The sequence below is a fragment of the Sus scrofa genome, chromosome 13, assembly GCF_054392235.1.
Source record: "Sus scrofa isolate SSC_HxYL_T2T_F1_AM1 chromosome 13, Sscrofa_HxYL_maternal_Yorkshire_Landrace_v2.0, whole genome shotgun sequence".
NCBI classification, from domain to species: Eukaryota; Metazoa; Chordata; class Mammalia; order Artiodactyla; family Suidae; genus Sus; species Sus scrofa.
The window spans coordinates 150,323,804-150,344,509 of NC_139395.1; the positions used below are offsets into that span (position 1 = coordinate 150,323,804).

The 20,706-nt window shown below is 53.5% G+C and overlaps 1 protein-coding gene across 1 annotated transcript in view; it reads left to right on the top strand.

The window, feature by feature from the left end:
• The window catches only part of ITGB5 (integrin subunit beta 5), a gene marked incomplete at its 5' end in the record, with an annotated part of 119,432 nt that extends 99,006 nt beyond the window's left edge, over positions 1–20,426 (top strand). The window contains 5 exon segments of the mRNA NM_001246669.1: positions 10,393–10,615; positions 15,086–15,189; positions 17,354–17,473; positions 18,746–18,912; positions 19,854–20,426. Coding sequence (NP_001233598.1) covers positions 10,393–10,615; positions 15,086–15,189; positions 17,354–17,473; positions 18,746–18,912; positions 19,854–19,949 — 710 coding nt within the window. The 3' untranslated portion in view covers positions 19,950–20,426.
• Positions 20,427–20,706: the final 280 nt, after the last annotated feature.

Consider the following 20,706-nt stretch of genomic DNA (forward strand, 5'->3'; position numbering starts at 1 on the left):
CTCTTTTAAGTAGAGTTTTGTCCGGATATATGCCCAAGAGTGGGATTGCGGGGTCAGGTGGAAGTTCTATGTATAGATTTCTAAGGTATCTCCAAACTGTTCTCCATAGTGGCTGTACCAGTTTACATTCCCACCAACAGTGCAGGAGGGTTCCCTTTTCTCCACAACCCCTCCAACATTTGTTATTTGTGGACTTATTAGTAATGGCCATTCTGTCTGGTGTGAGGTGGTATCTCATGGTTGTTTTGATTTGCATTTCTCTTATGATCAGCGATGTTGAGCATTTTTTCATGTATTTGCTGGCCATCTGTATATCTTCCTTGGAGAACAGTCTATTCAGGTCTTTTGCCCATTTTTCCATTGATTGATTGGCTTTTTTGCTGTCGAGTTGTGTAAGTTGCTTATACATTCTAGAGATTAAGCCCTTGTCCGTTGCATTGTTTGAAACTATTTTCTCCCATTCTGAAAGTTGTCTTTTTGTTTTCTTTTGGGTTTCCTTTGCTGTGCAAAAGCTTTTCAGTTTGATGAGGTCCCATGGGTTTATTTTTGCTCTTATTTCTGTTGCCTGGGGAGACTGACCTGAGAAAATATTCATGATGTTGATGTCAGAGAGTGTTTTGCCTATGTTCTCTTCTAGGAGTTTGATGGTGTCCTGTCGTATATTTAAGTCTTTCAGCCATTTGGAGTTTATTTTTGTGCATGGTGTGAGGGTGTGTTCTAGTTTCATTGCTTTGCATGCAGCTGTCCAGGTTTCCCAGCAATGCTTGCTGAATAGACTTTCTTTTTCCCATTTTATGTTCTTGCCTCCCTTGTCAAAGATTAATTGACCATAGGTGTCAGGGTTTATTTCTGGATTCTCTATTCCGTTCCATTGGTCTGTCTGTCTGTTTTGATACCAATACCACACTGTTTTGATGACTGTGGCTTTGTAATATTTCTTGAAGTCTGGGAAAGTTATGCCTCCTGCTTGGTTTTTGTTTCTCAGGATTGCTTTGGCAATTCTGGGTCTTTTGCTGTTCCATATAAATGTTTAGATTGTTTGTTCTAGTTCTGTGGAAAATGTCATGGGTAATTTGATAGGGATTGCATTGAATCTGTAGATTGCTTTGGGTAGTATGGCCATTTTCACAATATTGATTTTTCCAATCCAGGAACATGGAATATTTTTCCATTTCTTTACATCTTCTTTGATTTCTTTGATTAGAGTTTTATAGTTCTCAGCATACAAGTCCTTTTCTCCTTGGTCAGGTATATTCCGAGGTATTTGATTTTGCGAGGTGCAATTTTAAAAGGTATTGTATTTTTGTATTCCTTTTCTAATATTTCATTGCTGGTATACAGAAATGCGACTGACTTCTGAATGTTAATCTTATATCCTGCTACTTTGCTGAATTTATTAATCAGTTCAGGTAGTTTTTGGGTTGAGTCCTTAGGGTTTTCTGTGTATAGTATCATGTCGTCTGCGTATAGTGACAGTTTTATCTCTTCTCTTCCTATACGGATGCCTTTTATTTCTTTTGTTTGTCTAATTGCTATGGCTAGGACTTCCAAAACGATGTTGAAGAGCAGTGGTGAGAGTGGGCATCCCTGTCTTGTTCCAGATTTGAGTGAGAAGGCTTTCAGTTTTTCCCCATTGAGTATTATATTTGCTGTGGGTTGTGGCACATTTTTTAACTGTAACACATCTTGGGACACCTTGAACATTTATCCTGTATATTGTTTTCATTTGTATCACTTGGTTGTGGCTAGGTTCTACTGGAGAGGCAGTACATGTAATGGTTAGGAGTATGGGCCCCAGAGTGAAACAAATGTGGTTCAAATCCCAGCCTTGACACCTGCCTGCTGTGTGACTTTGCATAAATTACTTGGCTTCTCTGTGCCTGATTTTCCCTATTTGCCAAAATCAGGGTAATAATTGTACGACCACAGAGAGTGATTGGGATCACTAATGAGAAAATCCAAGTGCTGTGCTTAGAGCAATGCCTGTCCTTTTGTAAGTGGTTCCGTTAAGTTGCTCTATTAAGAGATTTTAGTGGCTTGATGTCTCAGTGAAATTAGACATTTCCCAAAGGCAGTGAACCATACATTTCTTGCTTGCACATTTACAAAGAATTCTCCCAATCCTGTGAGATAGGCAAGGCATTATCCCTCTTTTCTGGGTGAAGAAACTGGACTGCTGCCCAGAGCCAGCCAGTAGGCAACTGAGGTTGCACAGTAGCTCCTGTCCAGAAAAGGCGTCCAAGTTGAGTGTCAAGGGTTGGACCAGGTCAGTCTGAGGGGACTCTGAGAACTGGCTTCTTGGATGGGTGTTGAGCTATGCTCTCTTTGCTGGCAAGTTCTCCTGTCAGTAACTCGTCCTTGCCAGAGAGGCCGTCGTGTTTTCAGGTTCAGGAAGCTTGAGGTGAGAAGGCACAACCTTTCAAGAGTGACTTCTCTCTCGCCTCTGGAGGTTTGTTTAATCTCTGCCGAGGTGCCCAGTGCCAGACTATGATTCCTTATGAGGGAACTGGGTGGATGTCCTGTGCGTTTCAGAAAAAAAAAAAAAAATCTCTGTTCTCTACTTTTTCCGGAGCCACAGCCAGTGTGCGGAAGGGAAGGCTGAGGCAGCAGGAGGGGCGTGTTCCCAGGGGACACGTGTTCCCAGGGGACGTCCTCGCGGCACAAGCAGCGTGAGGACGCAGGAGGGCCCGTTATGTAACCCTAACCCACTTGTCAGCCTTTTGGGAGGGATCTCCCCTTTCCCGCCCAAAGCCCTGGACACCGAGGCTGGACTCTTGGAAGCTGGTGTGTGCGTTTGGCCGCACACGGGTCCAGCCGGCGTCTGGCTGGGGTTCTCCATGGGGATGTGTGAGCGCCTGCCACGTCTGTGCCTGTGGCCCCTCTGCTGTGCTCTGAATACCCCCCTGACGCTCAGGAGGGCAGTGCCGTTGCCTCCTGGCTCAGGAGCACCTCGGGGCCCCTGAGTCACACAGACACCAGTGGCTGAAGCACTGAAAGCTCTGGTTGGGTTTCCTGTGCTTTTGAAGACAGCTGTTGGAAATTTCCAGGAGTCAGACCCAGGGTCTCCCCCAGAGGCGTCCACCCTGCAGACAAGACCTGACTTCCCTCTGGGACAGGGAGATCACCCAAGCGGGCAGAGGCTTTCCAGCCCACACCCCTTCTTTCTCTTTTTTCTCTTAACCACTTCCTGTTTACGTACTGCCTGTCCTGAGAAGAGGGGTGGGGAGAGAGAGACACAGGCAGCCAGGGCCATAGAGGAGGATGCTGGGGGGCTGGGGGCTGCCAGAGAGAGAGGCCCATGGGGCTGCTGTGGGAGAGACAGAAACAGCGTAGATTCTTCTGGGGCAGAGAGGCACAATGCCTGTGGGGAGAGGGAGAGACAGGACTTCAAGAGCAGGGAAGCTCCCTTCCTGTCTGGGGAGCTAAGCTCTGCACCCCACTCCTCAGCCCTCTCTCCTCCGCCCCCTGCCAGCCAGAATGGCCTCCTGGGGGTGGGGGTGGAGAGAAGCGGATCTGCCAGGGCAGCAGGCTCACTGCGTTCCAAGCTGGATAGAAGCTATTTTTGGACCAGCTTCGGAGAGATGATTTATACCCGGAGGGGAGGGTCTGACATCTGACTGGTTGTGACCTTTGCTCCTGAGTGGGGCTAGGATGGGGAGAAGACACCCACTTCTTGTTTCTGCCCTGTCCCAGGCTGGCTCCTTCCTTCCTCCAGCCCCTGGGCCCGCAGGCACGTCCTCTGAGGTCACCCTAGGGCCACCTTGGGCCTCTGCAGAGGCATAATCCAGCTTGGAGCTGAGAGCCTTGTATGCTCTGCCTCAGACATCCAGCTGTTCCCTTCCTCAGGCCATTGGGGAGTCTGCCTCCCCACCACGGCTCTGGGGTCCAGTGAGCAGCTCCGCCAGGCCCTGCATGTTCTTGTTTGGGCTGGATATCGATTAGGTAACCTTATGGGAGCTCTTAACTCTGGAAGTCTTTGATCCAAGCTCCCAGAAAGCATTCTGTCCCATCCTCTGAGATCTACCCCACGGTTCCCCTCCCCCACATTCCCATTATGACAGGGACAGCAATGATGACAAGGCTATCTAGCATTCATTGAGCACTCACTATTTGCCAAATACCGAGTGCTTTATATAGGTTAGGAGATGGAACTTTATTGACCCCATTTCTTTCTTTCTTTTTTTTTTTTTTTTTTTTTGTCTTTAGGGCTGCACCCCGTGGCATATGGAAGTTCCCAGGCTAGGGGTCAAATCAGAGCTACAGCTGCTGGCCTACACCACAGCCACAGCAACGCAGGATCCAAGCTGCATCTGCAACCTACACCATAGCTCAGGGCAACGCCAGATCCTCACCCCACTGAGCGAGGCCAGGGATCCAATCCGTGTCCTCATGGATACTAGTCAGGTTCACTAACCACTGAGCCACAACGGGAACTCCTATTGGCCCCATTTTAAAATGAAGACACCAAGATAAACATCAGTTATTGCTGGTAAATAGCAGATCGGGAGGCCACACTCTCTGATTCCAGAAGTTGTGTGTTCACCACCACACTCTGCTGCCTCATTTTCCGAATGTTTCCTTGTGTCCCTGCTCTGTTGTCCTCCATCCATGTTCCATGATAAGCAGGCTCCCCTTCATCCTCAGCCTCTTTTCCTGAGGACAGAGGGCTGGCCTCCTCCCACCCCTGCAGCCCTCTCCTCGCTCAGGCAGATCCTCGTGTTCCAGCCCTTTGAACTCTCCCTCTTTGAAGTGTTGCTCTCCCATCGCGTGATGCCTGGCATTTCCTTGTCTCCCTCTGCTTCCCGGTCACCCCTGCATGGCCCTGTGTCCGCTGTCCAATGCCCTGGCCTCCAAGCTCTGAGCTTGCTCACCTCCAGGGGCGGCCGTGTGCAGTAGGGACTATATTTGCAGTAGCACTGGTACTTCCGATGATACTCCCATGCAGGAGGCATCATCCTCAGTGACACATGAGGAAACCATCATCAGTCAGGTTTAGGGACTTGCCCAAGGTGACATAACCAGTGATGGAAAACATACTTGAACTTGGTTCCAGCACACAGCTGATGACTGTACCCTGAGCTCCTCTCTCTCTCTCTCCCTCTCTCCCCCTCCCTCGCTCCCCATCTGTGTCTCTGTCTCTCTGCTGAGATCTCTTTGGAGTTTGTTCTTCCCACAGTCCCTCCACTTCCCCCAAAACATTCTCCATCCTTTTTTTTTTTCTAAATGTGTGTGTTTTAGGGCCGCATCCATGGCATATGAAGATTCCCAGGCTAGGGGTCGAATCGGAGCTACAGCTGCTGGCCTACACCACAGCCACAACAATACAGGATCTGAGTTGCGTCCATGACCTACACCACAGCTCACAGCAACGCCAGATCCTTAACCCACTGAGCAAGGCCAGGGCTTGAACCCGAAACCTCATCGTTCCTAGTTGGATTTGTTTCCACTGTGCCACAAACAGGAATTCCCATTTTCTGTTCTGAGCCTTTCTCTTTAATCAGCAGAGGGCTCCAGGGTCTCCCTCCTCACAGTGCCCATCTTCCCTCCTCCCCATCTCTTCCTTCCCCGCACAACCAGATTCCTTATGGGAGTTGCTACACTTGCTGGTGGCCACTTCCTTACCTCTCTGCCCCTGGATTCTGCCCTCCACCCCCCCTCTGCTGCACTGTAGGATTTGCCCTTCCTGACCTCTGCTTCGCCACACGGCCCCTCCTTCCGCACGGGCAGTTCCCCTCCCCGCCTGCTTCAGGGGCGCCCCTTCCTCTGAATAGCCAGTATTCTGCTTTATCGGGGGAGGCAAGGGGCCGTGTCTTGGCCCACAGCCCACACCAGCACAGTGCTGCTGATGGAAAGCTGTTGAATTTTGTAGAGCTGAAATTCCGTATAAATAGACACATTTACAACTTCCTGTCCATTTAGCTATCAATCATTCTAGCAAAGGTACTAATAATAACTTGCACATGTAGCCATTCACAGCTCACAGAGTGCTTTCACATGCCCTTCAATATCCCTGTCTCTGTGCAATGAAAATATTTTCATGTCTGCACAGTATTAAACAGGCATCATTAAATTCAGCTCACTTTGCCAGGGTGTTGGGGAGGCATTATAAATGAGCCTTGTTTTGATGAAGGGTCCTTGCTTTGGCCCTCTGGTGCTGTTAGCCAGGATCATGTTCCCAGGGCCCCCGTTCCATTCTTCCGGTGATTGATGATGGGTTATTGCGCCTGGGGACGGCACCCAATGACCCTTGTCATTTTAATAAAATGTGTTCCTACTAGGGCATTAGGAGAGGCCAAGGGCTGACCAGAGGGTGGGGAGATCTCCGTGTGTGCAGGTCAGGTCCAGGCTGAGGCTCCCCTGTGGGATCTGAGACATTTGGATTAAGATACATTGTGACCTGGAGTTCCTGTTGTGGCTCAGTGGAAATGAATCTGACTAGCATCCATGAGATGCAGGTTTGATCCCTGGACTCACTCAGTGGGTTAAGGGTCTGGCATTGCCATGAGCTGTGGTATAGGTCACAGCTGTGGTGTGTGCTCGGATCTGGCTGTGGTGTACTCTGGCTGTGGTGTAGGCCGGCGGCTACAGCTCCAATTTGACCCCTAGCCTGGACATCTCCATGTGCCCTAAAAAGACAGATTTACATAGTTCTGACACTCTCTGTGGGTCACGCTTTCTAAAGGAGACTTGGATGCTTTAAACCAAGATGGCAAGTGGTTGTACCTTGTGTGCCAGCTCCCAGCAGTTGCCCTCCTTGGAGTACAGTGTTGAGGAGGATTCTGAGATCAAGCCCAGGCTCCTGGGAGAGAGTCCCCTGCTTAGACGACACGGTCCGCCTGGGCAGTGAGGAGGACGTGGGAGTGAAAGTGCCACAAACCAGCTCTGCCGTAGCTGCCTCACGATGCCTTTGAAAGGCGATGAACTACCTGACAGACTGGGGCCACCAAGGGTCCCTGACGACAGCACTCAGGTGGCTTCAGCCCTTTCACCGAATATGGCTTCCTTCCTCGTTTGGCTTGCTAGGACTTTGCATTGGAGGCCCAAACGTCGGAGCCCCAAAAGCCACGTGGGTAAGGACTGTCCCATGTCCCGCAGCCCTCGGCAGCTCCCACTTGCTTCTTTGCCCACTGATGTCGGCTGGGGCACAGCGTTTCTTTCTCGCCATGTCCTTGCTGCTCAAGTGTTGTGGGGGAGGCTTTCTGGAACAGCTCTGTCCCTCTCCAAGAGGCCACGGTGACCTTTGGTGAAGCCTCAGCTCCCGCTTTCTCCTGCCCTTGACTCCTCTACTTGCACCCCAGATCTAGGGGCACACACAACTGCTTTGACCTTGGGCTGGGCTTTAGAACTCAGGAGTCTGCTTGGTGTCGGATGTACCCAAGGCAGCTGGGTTTACTTGCCAGTTAACCTCCGAGTGGAGAGTGCAGAATAGCTGGCACCATCACCATCTTCTCAGTGAGCAGGTCTTCTCGCATTCGATGCCCAGATGCCCAGTCACCAGGGGGAGCACGTTCTCCCTTCAGCACACGCACTTCACCCAAAACAAAATCATATGCTTCCTCTTCTCCAGACCTCTTTGCACTTGGGAATATTGTGTCAGGTTATAATGGGATCATTTTATACTGCTGCCACAAAAGTAAGAGGGAAAACAGCATTCACCATCTCAAACAAAGCAGTCTCTCTGGCCTGAGTAGTGTCTTTGCTGCTTATAAATATGGCACCGACTGTGCCTTTTACACCTTATCGTTTTGCTTGATGGGATGGTGTGATGGAGCCCTTCCAGAGGTCAGAGCTGTATCACAAACCTACCCCTGAAATGCACTGACATCTGCAACTTCCTTTGAAAAGCATGTTAAAAAAACATGGCTTGGAGTTCCCACCGTGGTGCAGCAGAAACGAATCCCACTAGGAACCATGAGGTTGCAAGTTCGATCCTGGCCTCGCTCAGTGGGTGGAGGATCTGGCATTGCCATGAGCTGTGGTGTAGGTGGCAGACGCGGCTCGGGTTCCGAGTGGTGTAGCTTTGGCAGCAGCTGTAGCTCCAATTCGACCCCTAGCCTGGGAACCTCCATATGCCGCAGGTGCGGCCCTAAAAAAAAAAAAAAGAAAGGCAAAAAAAAAACTAAATAAAATAAAATAACTAGAAGAAAAAATATGGCTTGATGGACAGATAGAAGGCTGGATGGATACATCATCAGGCAGCCAGTAATGTGCTAGTGGTGCAGGGTAATGTGAGTGGATGGGTGTTCACTGTGTAGTCCTTTCCTCTTGGCTACAGGTTTAGAAATTTACTTAATAAAACGTTGCGGTGAGGGGGGGAATTGCCCTGAGAGTGAACTATTTTAGTTTAAAACAGCTTCCTGACCAACGTGGTCCTGAGGCTGCAGAGTGAGGGAGTTCTTGTGCGGATCGGATCCATTGAGGGCCCCCTGGATAATCCAGCAGTGGACCCAGCTGGGCCACATGCACTGCCTGGGAAGATGTCCGGGGTGGGGGTGGTTCCTGCCACCAGGGCTGTTCGGGGATTGGTGAGCGGAGGCCTCCATCCCTGGAGAGCTGAGCATCCATCCCCCCCGCCCCCGCCCTTCCCTTGCACCCCCACCCCCACAACATAGCCCTTGTGCAGGGGTACTGCTCTCTCCTGTGGCCCGCACATCACAGGCCAGCTTCCAGGCAGTTACAAGCCGCCTCCTGACCCGGGCCTGGCTTTCCTCACCTCTCAATACACCTCCACGCTGCCTGTGCAGTGGGCGGCGCTCTCGCTCAGTGCAGTATCTGCCAGGCTCTGCTGGGCTCTGCGTCCCCAGGCTGCAGAGAGGCTGCCCTGGCTGCTTGGGAGGGAGGATGGGAAGGCTTGACGGCTCCAGATGGCCTCCCTGCCTCCTGCCGATTCTCAGCTCTACAGAGCAGCCAGGGCGGGGAGGGGGCCAGGAGGGAAGTGGTGGTGTAGGGGCTCTTAAATGAGGTCCTGACCTACGTTGTGGGTCACCCTCACTGGGGGTCCCACAGAACGTGCTGAGGTCCAGCTACCAGGATAACTGCAACCTCCCACCCACACCCCATCCAGCACCCATCCCCCAGCTGAGTGGGTGCTCAGTACATACAAATTCCACTAACTGTCAGGCTGTCGGCCCCCTGGAAGCTGGCTCGCTCTGTGCTTGTCACTGTCCCGCATGTGCACACACACGTGCCTGTGCACACAGTCCTCTGAGCCCAGCAGTTCCGCTGCCTTTAGTGCCTGCCCAGCCCCTCCTCCCTTGCAGGCTGTGGAAGGGGTACCTCCTGCAAGGTGGGACAAGGGGGCCCTCGGCCAGTTCTCGTCGTGATCGGGGTCTGCTTTGTCCTCTTCTCCTGAGAGGCAGTGGATCTGGGAGTTCAGGCCATGGGCCCTGGAGCCACACTTCCTGTTTGGGTCCTGGCTCCGAGTCCACTGGCTGTCTGACCGTCAACAGGCTGCTTCATCTTTCTGTGTCTCAGTGTCATCACTTGTGAAGCAAGAATGATGACAGTCCCTGCTGCCCAGGATGGCTGGCAGGATCCATCCAGTTCACGCCATAAACTGGCATGTGTGTAGTGCGTTTAGTGTCCGCCGCTCCTGCTCCCTGTGCCTGTCCCTCAATGGTCCCGCTCGGGGCCTTGGCTCCAAGGCCAGAGAAGGATCAGCATCTCTCTGAGGCTGAGGGACAAGACAGCAGTTTGGATTTCCTTTGTGGCTGGAACAAGTTACCGGTGCCTGAGAACGACTCTGGTGTGTTCTCTCAGTTCTGGGGGTCAGTCTTCGAGGTGTCAGCAGCTCACGCTCCCTCTCCCAGGCTCTGGGGAGGCTCCACTCCCTCACCTTTGCTCTCTGGCAGAGCTGCGTTCCTTGCATTCTGTGGCCCCTCCAGGCCTCTCCCTCCATCCTCAAAGAAGGCAGCGCAGCATGCTGCTTCCCTTGTCCCTTGCCACCACCTTCTGGAGTCAGCTCTCCCTTTGCCTTCCTCGTATGTGGACACGTGGCGTGGCATTGAGGGCCCCCCTGGATAATCCAAGAGAATCTCTGTCTCAAAATCCTTCACTTAATCACATTGCAAAGTCTCTTCTGCCCTGTGTGAGGTAACAGTCCTGGTTCTGGGGCCATTATTCACATGACAAGGTAGACAGCAAGAAGCTCTCTGGGGTCCTGGACCAGTGGCATGACTTGGTCAAGTTCTGGACCAACTTGGAGCAGCACCGGACCCAGCCGGGCCACATGCACTGCCCAGGCCTCTGTGTCTGGCCCAGACAGTCTCCAAGGGCACAGTTAGTATCTTATTCTGTTGGATTCCCAGTGCCTGGCACATGGCAGGCGCTGGGTTGTTGGTTGTGTCTTCGTGCATGCAGGCAGGCGCTGATGTGCTGTGTGTGTCCCTTTAGGCCATGGCGAGTGTCACTGTGGAGAATGCAAGTGCCACGCAGGTTATATTGGGGACAACTGTAACTGCTCAACAGACATCAGCACATGCCAGGCCAGGGATGGCCAGATCTGCAGCGACCGGGGGCACTGTGTCTGTGGGCAGTGCCAGTGCACGGAGCCAGGGGCCTTTGGGGAGAAGTGTGAGAAATGCCCGACCTGCCCTGACGCCTGCAGCACCAAGAGGTAAAGACCCTCCCCACAGCCCTCTCCACTGCCCCCCACGCCCCACCTTCTTCTGCAGACCAGGCCTGACATCCGGCCACCAGCCCTCAGCACCGGCCAGCCTCTCACTCCCCATCTCAGGCACCTTCCCACTCGGCCTTGCTGGAGAGCGAAACTCTTACTAACATTAACTAGAATAGTGTCTTTGAAACACTGGTGTCATGGGGATTTTGTTTAAAAAATAAAAATAAAAAGCAAAACATGGAGTTCCCGTCGTGGGAACAAATCCGACTAGGAACCGTGAGGTTGCAGGTTTGATCCCTGGCCTTGCTCAGTGGGGGTTAACGATCCGGCATTGCCATCAGCTGTGGTGTAGGTTGCAGATGCGGCTCGGATCCCACGTTGCTGTGGCTCTGGTGTAGGCTGGTGGCTACAGCTCTGATTTGACCCCTAGCCTGGGAACCTCCATATGCCGTGGGAGCGGCCCAAGAAATGGCAAAAAAAAAAAAAAAAAAAAAAAAGAGCAACAGCAGCAGCAAAACAAGACTCTTACTCTGTTCCTAAGCAAGTTCAGAACCACTGAGTTAAAGGCAGTTAAACTGATTCTGGTACCAACATAGCATCTTCTTGAGCCTTTATTGGGCCACTGCGTATTTCAAAAGGGATTCCCCCCATGCATCTTGTTTTCCAAATGAATTTGCTTCCTGCCCTCCCCCACTATTAACATCTCCCAACATGGTTTCACAAGCCACTCACATGGGAAAGGCTGCTTTAAACAAACCATAGTCAGAAGGTAAATTGGATGGGAGGGCACCCGACCTAGATAAGGCATGCCAGGAACCAACTGCAGTGGCTTTTGAATTTTCTGCTCCATTTGTACAGATAATGGAGCGGGTCTCTGTGCCGCTGCTGAATGCAGAGCTTGTCCAGACGCAGGCTCCAGGCCTTCCCCGACTCAGCCATGGGGTCACGTTCCCCTGTGGACCTCCCCACAGCTCTGCCAGTCTGCCTGGGTGTGCATGAGAGGAGGGCATTGAAGACATCCAGGAGTGATGTCCTCGGAAAGCAAGAGTGACAGTTTCTGTTGAATTCCGCCAAAAAAGCAGCTGTGCCGTCACCATCCGAGCACGAAGGGGCCAGGAGGGAGGGGCACAGATAACTAGAAACAAATAATAATACAGACGTTGTTTCCCTTTGGCTGGGAGACACAAATGTGCAATTTTTTTGGCAGATGGCCCTTCCAAATGCCTGGCTCGGGTTCATAATGAGAGGAGTCTGTACTCCCTGAGCTGCCGCGGCTGCCGGTCAATCCATACTCAGAGATGCTCTGGGCGGCAGAACCCCTGGTTGGACATCGGCCACAATAATCCAGCCGTGGGTAATTGAAAGCTGGCTGCAGATGGAGAGACAAGATAGACAGGGCCAGATTTTACTTTGTGTGATTAGAAGAGGCCAGGCAGGGTAAGGGAGAGGGAACACAGAGTCTCTGTAGACCTGCTAAGAGCAGAGAAACAACAGAAGTCCAAATAGAAGCCACCCAGCGGAGGAGCGGAGGATCCTGGATCTGGAGCCCACAGAGCAGTGGAATCACATCTGAGCCTGGACTCACAGCCAGTTAATGCCTGAGGGAGGTGCCATCCCCACAGCTCGCAGCCGCAGAACCCTTCAGAGTATAGGCTCCAGTCCTTGGGGTAGAGGAAGTTGATGCGGGGTGGAGGGCAAGCTAGGACAACACACATGGAACTAATAAAAGCTGATAAAGCCCGTTGCTTCCCTTCCTCTGGCGCACAAGGCGGTAGAGGACTGGCTTGGGTCAGTTAAAAGGCCCCCGGAGGAGATAGCCTTCCCCTTAAATGTTTAAAGCGTTCATTTGCTAGAGACGTGGACTGGGTGATTTGGTATCCATTAAGCAATTCCAGAGGAGCAAGGAGCAGAGAGACGCGGTAAATGAACCTCCTTACTCCCTCTTGTGTCCGAGCCACACTGACCCTCTGTCTCATTTACCGCCTCATTGTAATTTTTTTTTTTAAGCAAAGTCTTTTTGATAGTGCCTTATGTCAAGCTGTTTCTATTTGCTGCTTTGCTGAGACCCACCAGGTTTGGAATGTCTCCTGTCCATTTTGGGGTTTTTTTTTTGGCCACACCTTTGGCATGTGGAAGTTTCCAGACCAGGGATTGAAGTCATGTCACAGCAGTGACCCACACTGCTGCAGTGACCATGCCGGATCCTTAACCTGTTGCACCACAAGGGAACTCCCTTTCTGTCCGTTTTTCCTCTGAGGTTTGAGAGCAGCCAATCTGTCCTTTCTCGAACTAACCAAACATACCCTTCACCTTGGGTGAGTTCATGTTCAGCCTCAGCTGATTTCAATTAACAGGCTCCCTGAGCAAAGTCTGTCTCAGCAACCTGTTTGTTTAAAGGCCAGGCTTATTTTAATACATGAGCACAACATATCACAAGTTTCAACCGAGTACGTGGAGCACACAGGTTAAACTGATAATGTCTGCACGGATGATCAGGGCATGTTCCCTGGAAGCGGCCTTGTGGTTTCATGACAACAGGGGGCGCAGATGGAGGGCAAGGTGAATCGGAGCAGAGACTGGCAGCAGCCAGCTTTCTTTGCAATGTGTTAATCCCTGGTGGTGGTGGCGGGGCAGCAGATCAGCATGAATAAGCAGAGCTGGAGCCACTCCTTCCTGGTCCCTAGCCAGGTCGCAGTTCCCTGCCCACTGGGGCTGTGGCCTCGGGAGAAATGCAAAAACTACCACCTTGTTTGTAACCGCAAGATGTTTCCGTGAAAGCCTTCCCAGGAGAGTGGGATTTTGTGGCCAATTCTGGGATAGTTGAATTCTTAAGCATATTATTTTTTAATTTATTTTTATGTATTTATCTTTAGGGCCACACCTGTGGCATATGGAGGTTCCCAGGCTAGGGGTCAAATCGGAGCTACAGCTGCCAGCCTGTGCCACAGCCACAGCAACACCAGAGCCGAGCCGTATCTTCAGCCTACATACACCACAGCTCACAGCAACGCTGGATCCTTAACCCACTGAGCGAGGCCAGGGATCGAACCCATGTCCTCATGGATACTAGTCGGGTTTGTTACCACTGAGCCACAACAGAAACTCTGAATTCTTAAGCATGTTACAAGCCCGGTAAGACGGTTTTGTACTTTCTTTCCACCATCTGCTCGTTCTTTGCTCCTTTGTGGTCAGAAAGTGGAGCAAGGCCTCGGGAGGGACTTGTCTGAGAGGCAGGGCACCTGGGTGCTGGACCCCACTACCATTGATTTCTCATGTCCCTTGCCTGTACAAGAAGAGCGACTTAATACAAGGCTCCCAGCTCCCTCCAGGCCTGACGCACCACTGCACGGTTTCTGCCCCAGACATGCAGTAGCTGGTCTCCTTGTCCCGAGGGGCTTAAACATGATCATAATGAAGGTGATGCCTGGCGGTTGTATATCCCTCCCTGTTTTTGCCAGAGAGCTTTCCAGACACACAGCTCCCTTGGCCGCCGCAGGCCTGGGGGGTAGGGAGGGCGGCTGTCCCCCACTTGGCCAAGGCTCTGTGAGGCCACCTGCCACCCTCTGGTGCCAGGGCACCGCTGCAGGGAGGTGGCGGCCCTCCCAGCATGCTTGGCTCTTGCTTCCCTTGCCCTGTTTTCCCAAGGAGGCCCTGTTTTGGGGGTTCTCACCCTCCTTGTGGGCCACCGGGCACTATCATCTCGCAAAGTCCCTGCAAGGCCACTGTCAGCAGGTTGTTCTGTTCCAGCCCACTTCTCCCTGGAGTTGAGTCCCCACCATCCCATTTATGCTCCCACAGCCCCAAAGTCCCCCAGAGGGGTCAGGACCCTCTCTCCCTCCACAGAAACTTTACAGACCCTTCGAGCTTAGCTCCTTTGCTGGAGCTCTGTCTGGGAGGGGGAAGGGGGCGAGGGCCTGGGAGTCTCTAGGATAGTGGTTCCCGCTGGCCCTCCCCTTTAATCAGATGCCCCGGGAGCCCAGGGTCTGGCCCTGGAGATAGGAGTCCATGGGTGTGGCTGGACCCAGGCGGCAATACTTTTGTCTTGAAAGCCCATCTAGAGAAGAATGCGCAGGCGGGCAGGGGGGGGTCCTGGGAATTGGGGTCCTGGGGGTGTAAGGACCCCTCTTCGAGGCTGGGAACACTTTTTCAGACTCCTTAGTGAGGCATTTGAGGCTCCAGGGTGCAGACGGGTTTGTCTCCTGATATCAGAATTTCGAAGGTCGCCCATCTGCACCTTGACACGTGGACCAGATATGCCTCTCAACTCATGTTCCTCCAAGAACCCTCGGGCTTCCCTGCATGATAGCAACCGAAAGGGCTGAGCAGAAACAGTCCCTGAAGCCAAACATCTGAAGACGGGAAAGTTAAAGCCTTCAGCGGCCTGCCAGAGGGCTGGGGCTGCGCTCGCTTCCTGGGTGGAGCTGCTGCACGGCATCTGACCCCCACGTTCACGGCCTCTTTCCACAGAGATTGTGTCGAGTGTTTGCTGCTTCACTCCGGAAGCTCAGCTGACAACCAGACCTGCCAAAACCTGTGCAAGGACGAGGTGATCACACGGGTGGACACCATCGGTGAGTGTGCCGAGCGGCCCTGGGCAGCCTCCCTGGGCTGGATCTTTGCAGGCATGTAGATGTTCTCTCCCGTGAGTACGAGCTTCCGGGCTGCCTGGCAGACAGCAGTGTGGTTCTGGCCTTGACTTAGGCAGCAGCCTCAGCACCCTTGGCCAGTCTTTGCTGGCTCCCCAAGAGGACTTGGGGTACCTGGGCTAGAGGACATGTTCCAGGCTCTCTAGGGCCTAAGACCTCCTGTTCAGAAGTCTCTGCCCCATCACTGGAGCCCAGTCCCTTCCTAGTCACGTCTTCCTGGCTTCTCGGGAAGTCAGTATGTTAGTTGGAATAAGTACTGCGGCTGCAACAACCAAACCCCATGCCTCAGGGACTTAAAGCAGCAGTCACTTTGTCACTCCTTGAAATTCTGGTGGAGGGGTTCCTAGTTGACAAGGCCTCCGTGTGGTCCTGCAGGAGCTCAGGGACCCTCTAGATTGTGGTTCCACCCTCTTAGGTCCTTAGAATCCTCTCCACTGAGCCTGCAGATGGGGAAGACAGAGGGAGGGGTCACGTGGGAGGTTTATAAGCGCCGGGCCTGGAAGCGGTGCAGATAACTTCCCCCAGAGCGTAGTCGTCCAGCCACATTTATTGCAGGGATGATAGGAAATGACATCCAGCTGTGCCCAGGAAGCTGGGAAGCCACGTTTGGTGATCAGTAGCCATTCTCTCCCCATTTGGCCTCAGCCCAGTGCAGCTCTTGCTGTGCTGCTGGCACTCAGACAATCAGAGCGTGTTCAGGCCGGTGAATGGAGATGGAGGGCCACCCTTCCAGTCGGGGAGAGAACAGGCCTGTTCCTGCAGGCCCCCCCACTCCTTGTTCCCGCCTCGCCCGTCTTGACTGATCCTCTGGCCAAGTCATGGCTCCTGAGGATGCCGAGCCGGGTATCCTGCCAACATACTCATTGAGCACCCACTGTGTACCAGGGCTTGTACAGGACCCGGGAGCCAGCGGGGAGCTCCCAAGTTCTGCCTCTCTTGCCCACTTTCCTGCTCTGCTTCTGTCTTGTTACTTGAGGCCTGGCTCACAGCCTGTTCTGCCTGCAGGCCTGGGGCTATTGTCCCCTGGGGCACCCACAGAAGAGACAGGGCGATGCTGCCCCTGGTCCAGTAGCCGCTCACTAGGTAGCCGTTCATGCACAGCTGCCTCTCAGTCTGTCCGTCTGAGAGGACTGGCTGCTTCACAGAGCAGGTCTCTATACATACACACACACTTGTTCACACTCAGACCAAGCTTATGATTGGCAGCTGAAAGAAAAAGCCCAGACCTTGGTGCTTGATAATGAAATGAAATGGCCTGGTTCCAGGTGGACACTCCTTTGGGCCACAGGGTTACAGAGGCCAGAGCTGGAAAGCATTTCTTGGCACAGCACAACCCACAATTGGTATTCAGGACCAGTGGGTCACGCCCTCCCCACCGCTCCCCTCTTCGCTCACTCTCCTGGCTTCCTTTCCCCCTAGAAATCAGTCTAACCCTGCCCCACAGAAGCCTTGGAATGCGGACGACGCCTGGAGGGGGACTATGACAGCTTCACTTCCGCAGCAGCCTCGTGGGGACGGGGAGGCGTTGCAGCAGCATCTGGAGGAAGGGGCTTCTTTACGGGGGGCGCTGCCAGCAGTACTGGGTTCGGCTCGGCCTCCAGCTGCTCACTGTATCTCAGCACAGGCAGCACGGAGGCGCCAGTGGCTCATCCAGCCGTTCTCATCACCTTGTAGGTCTTGCTGGTTTTACATCTCAGGAAAGCGCTGCTGGCTCCTGGCCTCTTCCGCCTGCTCAGCCATGCCGACTCAAGTGTGGCCCCTCAGGCCTCGGAGGCAGCAAGCTGACTCTTCCTCTCCCTCATCCACTTCCATTGCCTGTCCCGCCCCATCAGGAGTGGCTCCTCCTTCCACTCACCCCAGCCGGTACTGCAGAGGCCTGAGGAGCCTCTCCAGGGTCCCACAGGCATCCCTGTCCCCAGGGCAACCTAACCCAGCACCCGGGCCTGCTCTTGGTGTGAGGAAGCTGCACTCAGTTTAAAGGGCCCGCCCCCACCCCTTTCTCTTTTGCTGGGTTGGGCTCCTCACGCCATCCATCAGTGGCTCTGAGTTGATCAGAGATATGGGACGTTTCCGCTTGGTTTCCTTCCAGTGAAAGATGACCAGGAGGCTGTGCTTTGTTTCTACAAAACCGCCAAGGATTGTGTGATGATGTTCACCTATGCAGAGCTGCCCAGCGGCAAGTCCAACTTGACGGTCCTCAAGGAGCCAGGTGGGTGAGGGCCAGCTCTGTCTGCTCCTCGAGGGGGCTCAGTTTCTGATGCATCACCTGTTCTCTCCTCACCACCCTCTCCAGACTCCAGAGAAAGGAGGGCTGCAGTTCCTTAGATCAGGACTGAGGTGGCCCCTACCTGGCTACTAGAACTTAGAAGAAAGATGGGGACCCATTGTTGGGGCATAGCTTGGGGGGCCTGGTTGGGGGAAATGGGTGTTATAGGAGGTTAGGCCCTGCCCTGGGGGCGTGTTCATCTTGAACAGGGGCTGAGGGTGACTGTACGTGCAGAACACAACCTGCTAGCGGTGCTGTGGGCGTGCAAGGCGGGTCAGGACTGTCAGGGCTGCCCAGCTCTGTTATCAGGGAGCATCTGGGTACCCGCACGGCTCTGGCCAAGGGGCAGTGGGCACCGGTTGACATTCCTGCAAATGCCATGCCAGGCTCCCCAGACTCCTGAGGACGGCAGCTCTAATCCAACAGGACAACGTCTGCCTCACGCTCTGGGCCAAGGGACCAGTGGTCCTTTTCCTCGGGGTAATTAGGATTTCTAGTAGGATCCATTTTAGTCTTTTCTGGAGGGGGTGGGGGGAACGGGTGGCACAGAAAAATATCTGCTCTCTTCAGTTCACAGTGTTGCAAACTGTTTTTCCAAATGTGGCCAGACCACATAATATGCCTTCCCTCGGCCAGAGGCAGAGGGAGGTGTTGTGGTCTCAGCCCAGGATGCAAGCCTGTAAGAATGAGGCTTTGTTTCCAGGCGCTCTCTTTGCGGTTCTCTGAAAATAAGCACATTTGCTCCAGAGGGCTCCACGCTAAGGGCCTACAAATGTTGGCTGGTCCCCAGCCCAGCCCTTGTGGAAGCAGCTTCATGAAACTTCCTGCCTGCCCCGTCTACTCCCGAAACTGTTTACATGAAGGCTGAGACACGGTCCAGTGTCCTGCACGGAGACGGGGCCAGGCAGGGGCATGGGTGCTTCCAGGTGGGGAGATGGAGCCGTGCACATGGTATGTGAGAGGAAGTGGAGCGGCCACCAAGGCCTTTCTGCAAGTTGCCATCGACTGGCCTTGGAACAGTCACCAGCCTTCTTCAACTCTTTCTTCTTTATGTGCATCAGAGAAACCTGCCTGCCACCCGGGTCTCCCAGAAGCAACATGAGGCCCTCAGAATTGAGGGAAGGCCTTTGCGGAGAGCTGACAGGCCTGAAGTCGGGGGGTGGGGAGACATGGAGATGCTGGTGGCTTTGCTCACCATGCCCTGGTCCCTTCCAGAGTGTGGAACTGCGCCCAATGCCATGACCATCCTCCTGGCTGTGGTTGGCAGCATCCTCCTGATTGGGATTGCGCTCCTGGCCATCTGGAAGCTGCTCGTCACCATCCACGACCGGAGAGAGTTTGCAAAGTTCCAGAGTGAGCGATCCAGAGCCCGCTACGAAATGGTAAGCCAGTGGGAAGTTGGAAGTAGAAAAACTATCAAGCGTAGGGGTCCTGTTGAGTTCAAGCAGCCAACAGAGGCCTGCTAACATCTTTGGCATTCAAAACAAAAGAGGCGGAGTTCCCGCTGTGGCACAGTGGGTTAAGAACCCGACTGCAGTGGTTCTGATCACTTCAGAGGTGAGGGTTCGATCCCTGGCCAGGGAGCATCCACATGCTGTGTGGGCGACCATAAAAATTTTGAAAAAAATTTTAAAAAGGAGTTTCTGCTGTGGCACAATGGGACTGGTGGTGTCCTGAGATTGCTGGAATGCAGGTTCAATCCCCTGCCCAGCACAGTGGGCTAAGGATCCGTTGTTACCCCAGCTGCAGCTTTGGTGGAGACTGCGGCTCGGATCTGATCTCTGGCCCAGGAGCTCCAGAGGCCTCCGGGTAGCCATAGAAGAAAAAAGAGAACAAAAAACAAAGAGGCAAATCCTAAAAGGCCGCATGTGCCCAGTTCGGAATGCCCTGCACAGACCCAGCTGGGGAGGAGGCTCACGGGCAGAGGTGCTCAGCATAGGCTCAGCAGGGAGTCCAGAGTCTGGACCCAGTCTGGAGAGGCTCCCATGTTCACATTCTATATCGGAGAGGTGGGGTGGGGAGTCTGCATGCTCCCGAGGGACAGAGCACAGAGTAAGCACCCACTGAATCCCCAATTTTTGTTAAAACTGGAAGCAACTCCAGAGCCTGTCTGACGCAGCCCCTCATCTCGGAGATGGAGAGAGAAAGCCCCGGGAAGGGTAAGACCCTCCCAGGCCAGCGGGTGAGAGGCAGCCAGTCCCGCAGCACCAGGCCCTGGCCTGCACCGGTGCTCAGCCTGCTGCCTTCCCGGGCGACTGACCCCGAAGGGCCTCCAACCCTGTGTGAACTAACATGTGTCCTTCCTTCCTTCCGTGTTCTGTAGGCTTCGAACCCTCTGTACAGAAAGCCCATCTCCACACACAACGTGGATTTCACCTTCAACAAGTTCAACAAGTCCTACAATGGCACAGTGGACTGACGGCTCCTTCTCAGAGGGCTGGGGGGTGAGTCTTCAAGCCAGAGACTTGACACACCTTCGACAGCTGCTCGGCTTGATCACGGCTCCCTGCAAGGCCAAGCGCAAAGACCTTCCGGCCAGCCTGGGCCAGGAGCCCGCTCCCCGCACAGGAAGGCGCCCAACCACACCACCTGGCCAGCCCTCCAAGCCCAGGGGACTTTGGCCCTCTCGGCTTTCCTCTGCACAGCCAGCTTGTCTTCTCACTGAACTGCTGAGATGCTGGGCTGCCTCTCCCTCCCGGAAGGGATTCTGAGTCCTGAGAATTACCCGCCTGGTGTCTCTGCCTGGCACATGGGTGTTGGTGATGGGATTATTGAGACACCTGTTAAAGGCACATAGTTGGCAAATGTCACCTTCCTTCTCCTGTCCATGTTTGTTTAGTATTTTTGTAATGAAAAGGAAAGAGATTGGGATTGAAAGTAAAGATTAAAACCAAAAGATGTGTTTGCCTGACACTCTTTATGACGTGCCCGTTCCTGTCTGAAGTGGCCGTGACTGGTGCCCCAGTGCGGATTGCAGGGACTGTGTACTCCCTCCCTCAGGGGACCCCACACAGCCAGGCCAACGCTCCAGACCAGCGCTCTTCACACAGGGATCCACTTGGTGCTCTGGGGCAGCCGGGGTGGCTCCAGGGAGGGCCGAGCAGGTGTCCTTGGACTTGCCTAGCCTCTGCTTAAAGGAGTTTTTTGGAGTTTCCATCGTGACACAGCAGTTAAAC